This window comes from Echinops telfairi, unplaced genomic scaffold, assembly GCF_000313985.2.
Source record: "Echinops telfairi isolate 266 unplaced genomic scaffold, ASM31398v2 ScPeMD7_7424;HRSCAF=8462, whole genome shotgun sequence".
NCBI classification, from domain to species: domain Eukaryota; kingdom Metazoa; phylum Chordata; class Mammalia; order Afrosoricida; family Tenrecidae; genus Echinops; species Echinops telfairi.
The window spans coordinates 47,870,249-47,882,426 of NW_022111324.1; the positions used below are offsets into that span (position 1 = coordinate 47,870,249).

The following is a 12,178-nucleotide window of genomic DNA, read 5'->3' on the forward strand; positions in this document are numbered from 1 at the left end:
GAACCTGTTATTCTGTAACCCATCCTGTGCTCTCGTACTCAGGTGTTGTCTGATTGTAAGGTGGACAGTGACTGTTCTCCCTTAGTGTGGCTGGGGGCCCCTGGGCGGGGCGCCTGGTGTGAGCTGCGCTTGTCGAGGCTGGCAGCTGGAACTCACTTGGTGGCACTGTGGAAGAAAGGCTCACAGTCTGCTCCCTTCAGGGGGCTGGCCAGAGAACCTGTGAGCACTTCTACTTTGTAAGCCCCCGGTGCATCAGGAGTTAGGATGATGGTCTCAGAGTTATGACGTAGTTTAGCTCTACTGTGAAAATGATCTATATGATACATATTGATTGAAATGGTATGTGACTTTCAAGATTAATTAGCATTACTCAAGTATAGGAGTCTATGACCTCCACCTCCACCTCCACCCCCACCCCCGAGGGTAGCAAATCTAAGAGGTTAGGGGCCATTGACAGAGCTCAGTTTCATACCAGGCTGGCTGATGGATTTAGGGCAAGGGTAGAATCTTGGGCGAATAGAATTTCAACCAGCAGCTGCTTCTGCTTGTCACAGGAGTGGACAATGTATGTCACTTAGAGTGTCCCTCCCCCCGGGAACACTTGGCAGTGGCAGACTAACTATGGTGAGGGTGGGGTCAGGCCATAAGTAACCGCACCAGGTGTGAACCATTGCTAGAAGCAGAGCAGCATTGCCCAAATGCCTCATGCTTGACACATCCTAGCGGCTCCAGTGCACCATGCTAGCGCTACTGCCTAAACTCTGAAGCGCCACGCCTTCCTGTCTTCTGTCTGTGAAGCTCGGAAAGTAACTAACAAGCCAAGGTGGAATGGAGACTACAGTTTTAACCCACGTAGTCAGCCCAGGCCACCTGGCTGCTGTTTTTTGTACCTTTGTCTGGGCTCTTCAGAAAAGGGTGCGGGCCCTGTCGTGGCAGGTGACCCACGCGTGGCCCTGCCACTGGTGTGCCCATGACCACTTGGTATTGGAGGAGTTGCTGGCATGCCTAAAGGAAGTTGCTTTATGTTCCTGGACTCCAGCTTCTCGAGTTTGATTCCCCCTCTCTTTCTTTTCAGTAGCATAGCTTGTGTGGGACACTGGAGCCGTTGTGATGGCAGCAGAAGTGTTTGCCCCTTAAAGCCAAGCCCATTATTTTTGATGGAACAGCAGGACGTACAGGGCATGTCTGCAGGGCAGGACAGCTGGCACGGAGGACGACCCGCCCCTTATCCCCCGGGAGGTACTTCACTTCTTGTGCTTAACGCTAGCTGTAGCCTGACTCTTGGATCAAGGGCCTTATTCTAGACAGAATTCAGCCCAACTCTCTAGTTTTCCCCTGCCGTCTGCGCCCAGAAGGTCCTGAGCAACTTGCTTCTGTTCTGGGACTAGCCTTCTCTGTCTGGCTTATAACTTGTTAGCCTTTTGCCTGGTGGCTACTGGCCGCCCTTAGATTTTAATGCAGGGGAGTGGCCTGCTGAATTCCAGAGAATGGTCTCCGGAGACCACGCTTCCATCTTTAGAGATGAGAACAATAGGGCTTGCCCTCCAGAGTTTCACTGGGCTTATACTGGTCCCCTTTCTCTTAATTGAATGGCCCTGGGATGTATTTTCCTGTTGCACCGTGTCAAATTGGGGGTCCTGTCTGTGCCAGAGTATAATTTCAGCTTCGGGACTGTGGCGGATTTAAGTTCTATTAACAGAAGATTTTGAGTATTTTTGTTGTTGTTACCGTACAGTGTGTTTTTATTTTTATTTCCTGTCTTTTGCTCATCCCTCCTTTATTTTTGGTTTATTGTTGTTTTTGTTTTCTCGCAGTGCTTGCTTTTCTGGTGCAGAAAGGTTGTTGGGAATAGACAGGAACCAATGTGGGAATTCAACTTCAAGTTCAAAAAACAGGTATGTGGTCTTAACACGCGATGTTTCAGTGTGCACTGTTAGAGCAATATCTGCTATAGTGTCCTCTATTTTACTTCTTAGGGGTTTAATATCCATTGCAGTGGCTGCACAGAAACTCACAAACAAGATTCATAATGCGAGGGTTGATGATGCCAGTGAGAAACAGATACCAGGGCATGCTACCAAGTTTCAGGTCTGCTGGTAAATGCCCACAGGGGCATACCACTCTGCTACATGCAGCACAAGCTCCACGGGTCAGCACACCCAGCTCCCTGAATGAGGTGCCAGAGGCACCCCACTCCAGTAAACCTCTCCCCGAAGCCACTCAGCTCCACTTTTGTGTGTTCACCAAGCCCAACTTCCTGAACTCAGTGCCCAGAGGCCCCCCCACTCTGCAAACCAGCTTCCGGCACAGAAGCACTCCGCTGTACTCGCTCCGTGGGCGGGGAAGCCACCACTCTGCTCAAGCTTCTGACTCTGGTTCTGCTGCTGCTCCGCCGATGTAGCTGTCCTCTGGAGCCAGGAGGTTCTCTGCACAGGGATCCCGGGTCCAGGGCACGCGCTCCACTCCTGGCTCTTGCTGATCAGGAGATCCCTCCTCCTGCTTCTCAGAGGGCTCATTTGTACACAGCAGAAGGCACTCCAGGGGATCCCGTCAGTATCTTCCCCATCTTCATACCGGACCCGTGCAACAATAGGGCATTTGGTGGGATCAGAGACTTGGCTGTTAGAGCCACATTAACTAATTCACTGCCCCTGCATCTGCTTGGGGGATGGAAGGGGAGAGGGAGGTGAGTGAAGTTCGTGGGCAAGGGCTTTACAGGGTCCTAAGAGGCTGCACATCAACCTGGGGATGGCAGTATCCCGCCATTTCTCTTGACTCTTTATCAGAATCATCTCTGATTCATTGGTTCATTTTGACACTGGCCACTTAGAATCAGGGCCCTAGCAGGTTCCTTTAGGATCTTGTCATTGGCCTGATTTGATGCTTTGTACCCACAGAGCCAAGCCCCTCAGCATGGCTGATATGATATTTAGAGCCCCTGTCTCCCTACACATAATAATCGGAGTAACACTGAGTAGCACGGTGACCGGGACAGGGAAAGAGCAGAGGGTAGGGTTAGACACTCCACCGGAATGCCATAGTGTGAGATGACCCCAATGCCTAAGGAGCTGTGTCCGACGAAAACGCCCCAGCAAAGGAGGGTGGGTGAGGGCATTTCCAAACAAACATGATCTTCCTTTTGTTTTTCAGGTAATACCTTGGTCTAATTAACTAGAGATCAAAGTTGCCCTATTAGAACCTAATAATGCACATCAAAACTCACATAAATGCATGAAAAGAAAAGGAGGGAGGAGCTGTTTTAATAGAGAGAGCGAGAGAGAGATGGCAGAGACACACCGGCCTAATGCCATGCAAACCTGGGCTGGGTCCTGAACCAGGGGACAAAGCTGGAAAAGAACCTTTCTGAGACAATTAAGGAGATATGAATGTGCTAGGGTATTAGATGTCATGGAATTACTGTTCCTTTTCTTCACTGTGCTAATGATATGCTTATACTGAGGTGTCTTAGTTCATGTTGAATTAAACAAGGGTGGAATGTCAGTGTCATTTTGAGATGCCTTAGTGGCTCCTCCAAGTGTGCATAAAGGTTAGGAAAGGGAGAAAAGATAGTATAACAATGCACTCAGGTTAGTTGCCTGGTAATTTTTGGTATGGTGGTTGTTTAGAGTAAATGTATTTGTGAGCAACAGTCATTTACAGGGCTTTACAGTAGAGGTATAGAGTAGAAGAAGCCAGGAGGAGAAGTACCGCCCAAAGTCTTCTCATGAGATGGGAGACTGTTCAATTTCTCTGCCTCTGCCTGTGGCTGGGCCTGCGGTCTGGGCCGGGGTGAGAAACCGTCCTACACAGCCTCGTTTCCCCGTCATCTCTAGTCCCTATTATTCCATTGACGACACATATTACAAGTACAGTCAGTTATCCCCCACTTGATGGAGGGTGAGTTGCAAAAAAATTTGTGATGAAAGTATGTCTTTTTTTGTTGTTGAAAGTCTGTCTTATTTATCTATTGATTAAAAAATTTTTTAAAACAATGACAGCAAGGGTCCTAGGGAAGAATTTTGTGTCTGGGAATTGGCTTTTCCTAAGATCCCTGCAGTCTGTGGTGCCCACTAGACACTGGTGGAAAATTCATGGTAGGTCCTTTCTGGGAAGGAACGGAGGATCCGCTGTACGTGGGGCGTGTGACCGAGGAGAAGCCATGTGGCTGTGAGGAGGCGAGTGCTGAGCTGGGCTTGGTGGCGCCTGTGTCTCGTGGCGCCTGTGTCTCCTGGCGGTCACTTGCAGCCCATCAGTGCACTTGGAGTTCTCTGGAGGCTCTGCTGGAGACGCTAAGTTTCCATTTCCTGTCAGATGCCAGGGAATGCCATCTCATTGGAGCCTAAGTCCACTGCTATAGAGTTATAAGGTCTAATCTTAGTATAATGGAAGCTATTTTAAGTTTAGCCTATTTAATCATCGAAGTTTAAAAAAAAATGGCTACGAGCCAGGATGTGGAAATAGCTCTGCAGTGATTCTTCCGACTGCATTACAGTAGTATTTATTAAAATGACATTTTACTTGCACTTAGTTCTCGTCGGAGGAAAGAGTGCAGCTTGGAATTCAAATCCCTGGTGTCCAATCAAGGATGGCATCCCCGTCGCTTGTGAGGACGCCACAGTAATGGGAAGTGGGCCACCACTGCCGTTAAGAAATGCACACACCCTCTTGGTGAATCTTGCAACAGCTGCTATTCCAAATGGGTTCCCCTTCATTGGAAAGGCGGGTTTTCTTTTCTCTCGCTATCGCAGCCAATAGCATGTATGTAAAGTGACAAGAGATAACCAGAGAATCTCACTATCTTTAGTTGAGCCGTAGGATTTTCATTGGTGGGGTTTTAGTGTCACAAACATTTCCTTTACGTAATTCATTGGATTAATTCTCAGCTCTCTTCAGCCCCCTAGGTTAAAGAGCAAGTGTATGGGAGGGTTGCAGCCACCTGTTCAATACGAAGATGTTCATACCAACCCAGACCAGGACTGCTGCCTCCTGCAGGTCACCACCCTCAATTTCATCTTTATTCCGATTGTCATGGGAATGATATTTACCCTGGTAAGTGGTGACTCAGTTTCAGCCTCAGCTCTTGTACCCCATTTAAAAACAACAAAAACCATAGCCACTGAGTTGATTCCAGCTCACAGTCATCCTATAGGATACAGTGGGAATGTCCCTTAGTTTCCAAGACCACAAGTCTCTATGGAAGTCAAGGGTTCCATCTTTCTCCTGCAACGTGACTGCCGCCTCCTAAATTTGCAGCTGAGTGCTAAACCACTGTGCCACCAGGGCGCCTAGTTCTAGTGCAGACTCATTTTATGTAGGGTTTGAAAGAGATTTGTATGTTTAACAACCCAGGAAGAAATCTTTGGAGACTAATGCTAACATAGTGGATACAGATTTGTGTATTGTGAACAACTGCTTGTTCACAACAAACAGTCTTGTGTAGCTCTGTGTAGAAGGTACTTGTCCCTGAGAATGTCTTCCCCCATTTCCTTCTCCTGGAATGTGTTTTTCTAAGGAGAATGGGCCTGTCTGTCTCTAGCTGAGTTCCCATCAGTGAATGGGAAACACGGCAGTGACAGGGCTTCTCCGTGCGCATTGTATGCCAGGGCCTGGGCCTGCACAGGGGTCATCAGTGGAATATGAAGATGAAGGTGGCCCCTTTGTCCTTGGTGTGCTGTTCTAACTATTCACGGCTTTCCCGAGCATTCAGCTTTTATTAGCATATTATGCATCAGTAATTAACAATGACAACTCTCATCTCACTCACACTGCAAGACATGGACAGCACTAGAGAATGCTATGCAGAGCAAACTTAGTCAGTCTTACACAGACAAATACTTACTAACCCCACTATTGTAAAGAAAATCAAAATGTGGTTTATACACCCAAAGACAAGGTTTTGATGACTACGAGGAGGAACCAGGGGGAGGGAGGGCTTTGAGGAGGGCGGCTGGGGGGGTGGGAGGAGAGAAAGAACCGTGTTAATGGAGGGTTGACAAGAGATGGGCTGTGTACCTGTATACAGTATGCTGCTTTAAAACCAGGAGAAGAAACAATCCCTACTGATGCTTATCCCTCAGACCTAAATAGTGGTCTGAGTGGTTAAAAAAAAAAAGAGGAAAAGTAAACTGAAGTCCATACTTGGAGTCTTTAGTCACCAGCTCATTTTAAACATATGGGGGAAAAAGTATTAACAAAGTAAAGGCGACTTAGACGTCCACTGCCCCGTAACTTGTAGTCAACCTTTCACTTTGGGGGAAGTATTCTGTAGTGTGTGTGCTACTATGTAGAAGTATATAGTCTTAAACTTTTCTTTTTTTCCTAATTGGAGTGAGGCCATGCATGCTGTCTTTACTGTAGACACCTCTACCCTCCTCCCAGATGAAGCCTAGTTATATCCACGGACGAGAGGGTTTTATAAAGTTCATGGGAAAATTCTATTATCTTTTAATTTGTTTCGCCACAGACTTTAAATTCCTCTTCTGTCTATGCACTCGATACTCATAGCCCTATACAGACTTCTCTATTCACATGTGTAGTTGGGCTTCTGTGGTTTATTTATTATAATGGGGTTACATTGTACCTACATGCATCTTGTTCACCTGTTCAATAATGTCGAAGTCATCTCTTTGCAGCCCTCACCCTGCTTTAAAAGTTGCCGTTAATAGTAGTATTTGTGGACATGCCCCCATATATTCAGCCTTCTGTAAGGCTTTCTTTGGTTTAAATATATGAAACAGAGAAGAGCTCATAAATGAAAACAATCACCCTTCTAATTTTGTGTGTTCTCAAAGATGGTGTTGGGCTTACAATATAGAGGTTAATCTTTTTGTTTGGCTAGGGACTGTCTGTGATGTCCAGAGTGAGCCATGGGGAACCAAGGTGGTTTAATTTGCTTTTTCCTCTCAGTTTACGATCAATGTGAGCACAGACATGCGACACCATCGAGTGAGGCTGGTGTTCCAGGATTCTCCTATCTACAGCGGCCGGAAGCTGCGAAGTGAACAGGGCGTGCAAGTCATCCTTGACCCAGTGCACAGCGTCCGCCTCTTCGACTGGTGGCACCCTCAGTATCCGTTCTCCCTGAGAGCGTAGTTCCTGCCTCCCTTCCCTGGGGGCTGCCCTGGGTTCGGCAGTCCATTAGTAACCAGACCCCAGTTTGGCAGCTGATTGTGAATCTGGTTAGTAATGCACTCGCTCTTCGGGCTCCAGGGCCTTCTGGGTGGGGAGGGAAGAGGGGCTAACTCAAGAGGAAAACCACCTATGATTCTGATTCGTAAACCTATTTTCCTGTGAAATTTGCATTTGAAAGGAGAAACCTGATCCTATTTTCTGCTTTAAAATCCCATTTGGTGCTATTGAGTTTGTTGTTTGTTCTTTGATCCCCGTAAAAATGGATGGTCTTGCTCTAGGGGAAAATGAAGCTTCCGACTCTCCAAAAAAGGCTGCCTCAGCACCCATCCCCTGACAGGTCGGAAGGCCCTAGAGCCCTGAAATTGTCGCTACTGTCGCTTCTCAGTTAGCTGCCTTCAAATCTGAGTGATTCTCCCATACCCTTCTTCAGAAATAAAGTTGATATAGGGTTTTCAGAATCTTAAGAAAATTGACTTCTGTGTCTTTTTTTTTTAAGAAATAATTTTTGAATATGTGTACATATTCTTTTGTCTATTTTAGTATATAAACATATTTATCTTTTGCATGAGGTTGATCTTGGTGATATAGTGACTTTTTGCCCGGTTTCTGTGCTGGGAACTTCATGTAATATCTCGAATTCTTAGAACCCTGCAAGGGAGATGCTCCTGCGCCTAGTTTGTGGGTGAGGAAACGGAATCTGTGACTTGTCCAGGGCCATGCAGCCAGTCGATGGCAGAGCCGGGACTCAGACCCAGGCCTGCGATAACTGGTTTTGCCACCCCACCATGAAAATGGCCCTTGTCGTAGGGGGCGGAGTGCACACAGGGTTTTTATAAAGTTAAAGAGTAAGAATGTGATTGCCTTATCCCGAATCAGCCTATGAGGTATCTATAATATTGATGGAAGACTCTGAACTAAGTGTTTCTTTTCAGTAAACTGGAACAAACAAGTAAGTTACTGTGGGGAGGAGAGTAGTCTCTTCATTGGGTTGCTAGAAAGATACTTATTAAGCTGGAGGTCATTTTAAAAGATGCAGCTCATGTGGGCAGCAGCCTCCTGAACCATAAGCAGTTGGTGCCTATCCTTGGTGCTGCCTCTGCTGCCACCCATATGCCCACAGGGGCCTGGCATCGTGTCCCTGCAGAAATGTTACTGTCCTCCTGATGGTCAAAGGACTTGTTTTAGGTGGTGTATTCTGAGAAGCTGCTCAGGTTGGTTTTCATTTATTTTGTGTTAAAAAGATAACCTTGTTTCTTGCCTGCCTCTCTCCCACCCTCCCCCCTAATTAGCCAGTGAGCTGGGCATTACAGTGGTGTTCTTGTGGGGGCAGTTGTTAGCATGAGCCAGACTGCCAAATTAGGAGGGTGTTTTTTCCTTACCACTCTCTCCACCCCCCAGCTATTTAAGGAATATTCTTAGGAAGCATCTGCTTAATTCTGCTGCTAGTCACCAGCTACGGCTTACCTTACCCCACACCGAGGGTAGGACTAAAGCTGTTCACACAGCAAATGAGTCTGGGAGAGTGAAAAACAGCATTTGGGCATTTAAATGGTAATAACAAACCAAATTTCAAGGACAGTAAGCAGCTTACAAGCTTCATTGACCATAAGTTGCCCCTTTGAGGCAGGAGGGAGGCACACAGAGGCCCACGTTCCCTAAACTGAACATGCCATGAAACTGGAGGGTGATGCCCTGTGGGTTGTACCTCCCAACCCCCTGCTGCATTGAAGAGTTACCTTCAAGAGGGTGTGAAATAAATTTGACTCAGTAATTGTGTTCTGACTCAAATTCTAGTTTTTTGTGTCAAACGATGATAAGACGATACACAAAATATGAGATACTGTCCCAGCTGCTCTGTGAACACAATTTTGAAAACACTTGGAGAAGTGTCTTACCAATGATCGTTAACTTGGCGACAGGTTGCCTTCAGCATTGGCTGAGCCCCTTGTTCCAGGATGCATCACACTGATTCGTATAAGGGATGTGGAGTGTCTCAGGAATTTTCTTCTGGTGCCAACTACAGACTACCTGGAGAAGAGCTGGCCTACAGGTTAAACAGTGCATTGTAATTTGTGCTTCCTTAATTACATATTGTGATTTTGCCCTGAGAGGTAGACATGTTTAAAATAGCTTAAATTTAGCCTTAGTTCTTACCCCTCCAATAAATCAGTAGTACCCGTCCTTCCCTGCCACCTCCCAAAGATGGCAAGGAAATTAATTTCAGGGAAAAGGGAAAACAACAAGATAACTATGTGTCACTGATCTCAATTGTAGCATTTGCTGATGATCTAAAGTGTGTATGTAAATACATATACATGTACACATTGCATGCATATAAAGATCCTTCACACTTCGAGCAGTGCTTACTGGATATTACAGGATTTGAGTAGGCACTTGTAATGAGTTTTCACAAACCAGATGCGAATGAGGCATTAATAGCTCCGGGGGACAGGATAAAGAATAATTCTGGAAAATAGGTTTCGTTAAAATATGTCAGCCAGGAATTTTGGCTGTCTTCATACTATGCATGTATGCTAGACAAACACTTCATTTTTATAGTAAAACAGTGTTGGAACATCCAGGTGCCTGGAGGCAAGTTCACATCCACTGTGAAGCATCCTAAGAAATCCATCTATCCGGATTCAATGTCTCTACTTCAAAAACGGGCACCACCGAAGGGGAAGTCGAACGTGGACCAGAGCAGCTGTGAACCGTGACAAACCTTCGGCGGCAATTAATTGCCAGAGTGAAAGCCAGTTGTTGGGAACTGTGGTGACTTCTAAAGGAGGGAGTGGGTGGGTGGGTGCCTGTCCAGGCCACCGCTTCATTGGGCCCTGGGTGATATTCCTGCAGGTCAAGCAGCTCACTCGTCCCCTGAACTCTCCGGGACGCCCAAGGCCTCGCTCAAAGCTTCTCCAACAAGGTGCGCATCATGAAAGTAGCGGTCTCGTCACGTGCCTGGACCGGGGAGGAGGCGGGGCCTCGGGGGCGGGGCCGTGGCCGGCCGCGGAGGGAGGGGGCGGGGTCTTGGGGCGGGGCCGCTCGGCGGCGGAGGCTGCAGAAGGCTGGGCGCTCGCCCGCAGCTCCCTAGGACGTGTCCAGCTTCCCCACCGGGGGCGGCTCCCTCTGCCTCCGAGCCGCGCGGCCGACCTTCGGTGATCACGGGCAGGTGAGCGCCCTGAGCCTGGGTCTAAGGAAAGGGTGCCTCTCTTTCCCACCTCTAGAATCCTCCCCCGCCTCCCCGCGACACACACACAGTTTGGGGAGGGGTCTCTGTCTACAGCGCCCTGCGAAGCAGCTTCCTCTTACTCCCAGACGCCGCCTTGGTCGCCTTGATAACCGCAGGGCCCCGTGCCCTTGGATGTGAGAACGGGGGGCGATGCCCGATGTGTGGGGAGGGCGTGGAGTTTTGCCTACAGCTCCATCGGCTTCGGGGAAGGGGGGCTGAATCGGCGAGTCTCCTGATGGGAATCGGGGAGACTGCCCCCATTTCTTCTCCAGGAGAGCCAGAGAGAAGCGCCTCCCAGGGTTCCAGGCTTCCTGGTCTTAATCCTTCCTGCGTTTCTCCTAACACCCCCTGTTTACTGTAGCCGGGTCTCCATTCCTGGACTGCTGGAAATGCCCCATCTCCGCAGTGCCTGAGCCATGGGGTGGAAGGAGCGGCCCTCCCTCCCGAGGCCTGGTGGGAGTGGGGGAGGGTGCAACAAGAAAAAGGGGGAATGGCACTGTGGCCAAGATTCCTGGCCAGGAAGGGTGGGAGTGGGGAGCCGCAGTAGGGATGTTGGATGCAGATCCAGCCGGTTTGATAGTCATTCGGAGGAGAGAAGCCTGGTTGGGTTGGAGGACTTTGAAATGCGGTGTTGCATGGTTTTCTTGGGAAGGGAAGAGGGCTTCAGGACAAGGTGTCACTAGGTGCTGATGTCACCCTTGAGGAGAGGTGTCTGGTAGTATCCGTTAAAGAGGTAGGAGAGTTGGGGCTGCAGTCCTGTTGGGGAGCAGGTGGTTCAGGAGGATGCCCTGCTTAGCAGGAGATCCCTGCCTGGTTGGAGCTTCTGGGGGCCCCTCCAGGAGCCAAGATGCAGGGACTTCCCTCAGCCCTTTACAGGCTCATTGGCACTGGCACGTAGAACTGCTGTTAAGCGTTCAGAAAGCATTTATTGGACACCTGCTATATGCTAGACACTGTACTAGGTAGTGGGTCTTTGAAAGCAATTGAGGGGCACAGTAGGCGCTCCTCAATGGAACATCTCCAGCCACACACAATTTCTTCCATCACTGTGGGCGCAGGAACAGAAAGACCGGGCCTGTCCACAGGCGCTCAAACAATCATACAAGCTGGATTCCAGCTCACCCTTCGCACCGCCACAGTGGGTGAGCTGGGCCCAGTGCAGGTGGTCTGGTGCAAACAAAAAACTGGCTTGAGTGATTGGCCCATGGTTATTTTCTAGGGATCTGCCCTGGGATAAATGGTACCCCAAAGGAATGTGATGCCGAGTGGCTTCAGGGTTATGGGGACCAAGCATGCACGAGACAGCTGGCACACGGGGTGATGCCATCCTGGGAGGTGGCAGAGGGCAAGGCTGGGGCTGTGGATGGAAAAGCTCACCCTGTGGTCTGTGGGCATGTGCTGCTGGGTGGTCTTGTGATGTCAGATCGTGGCGTGTCTGGTGCAGAGGGTTTGGAGGGCCCGGCTGGGCCAGCCGGGGGCCAGGCTCCTGAGCCCCCTTCTGAGTTGATTGCTGGAGTCGACATGGAAAGACTTGTCAGGGATGGTTTGTGGGTTCCTCTGAGGAGAGCAGGGTTGGATGTGAAGTCAGGCTGTGGTGGGGATGGGGGAGGCAGGGGTGGAAGGTCACTGGGGCCAGGGAGCCGGTGGCCTTGTCAAGGATGAGGGAGCTTTAAGGTATGAGAGCTAGCTGAGACCCTTTTATATCAGAGATACTCTCCCCTGGGACTTGAGGCCCTAATGTGTTAGGTCTGGTGGATTGGTTGCTATAGAAACCAGGTGTGGTGACTAAGTGGAGAGGGAGAGAGAGAGAGAGAGAGA

General features: G+C 48.9%; 2 protein-coding genes across 3 annotated transcripts in view; both read left to right on the forward strand.

The window, feature by feature from the left end:
- TMEM183A (transmembrane protein 183A) overlaps window positions 1-7,600 on the forward strand; it is a 19,087-nt gene extending 11,487 nt beyond the window's left edge. For both annotated transcript variants that reach the window (XM_004699817.2, XM_004699818.2), the window contains exons 6-8: window positions 1,815-1,895; window positions 4,894-5,049; window positions 6,907-7,600. In XM_004699817.2, the coding sequence (XP_004699874.1) occupies window positions 1,815-1,895; window positions 4,894-5,049; window positions 6,907-7,092 (423 nt within the window). In that variant the 3' untranslated portion in view covers window positions 7,093-7,600. The remainder of the gene's footprint in view (window positions 1-1,814; window positions 1,896-4,893; window positions 5,050-6,906) is intronic.
- A 2,620-nt stretch (window positions 7,601-10,220) lies between these two features.
- PPFIA4 (PTPRF interacting protein alpha 4) overlaps window positions 10,221-12,178 on the forward strand; it is a gene marked incomplete at its 3' end in the record, with an annotated part of 64,002 nt that continues 62,044 nt past the window's right edge. The window contains exon 1 of the mRNA XM_045298180.1: window positions 10,221-10,300. The remainder of the gene's footprint in view (window positions 10,301-12,178) is intronic.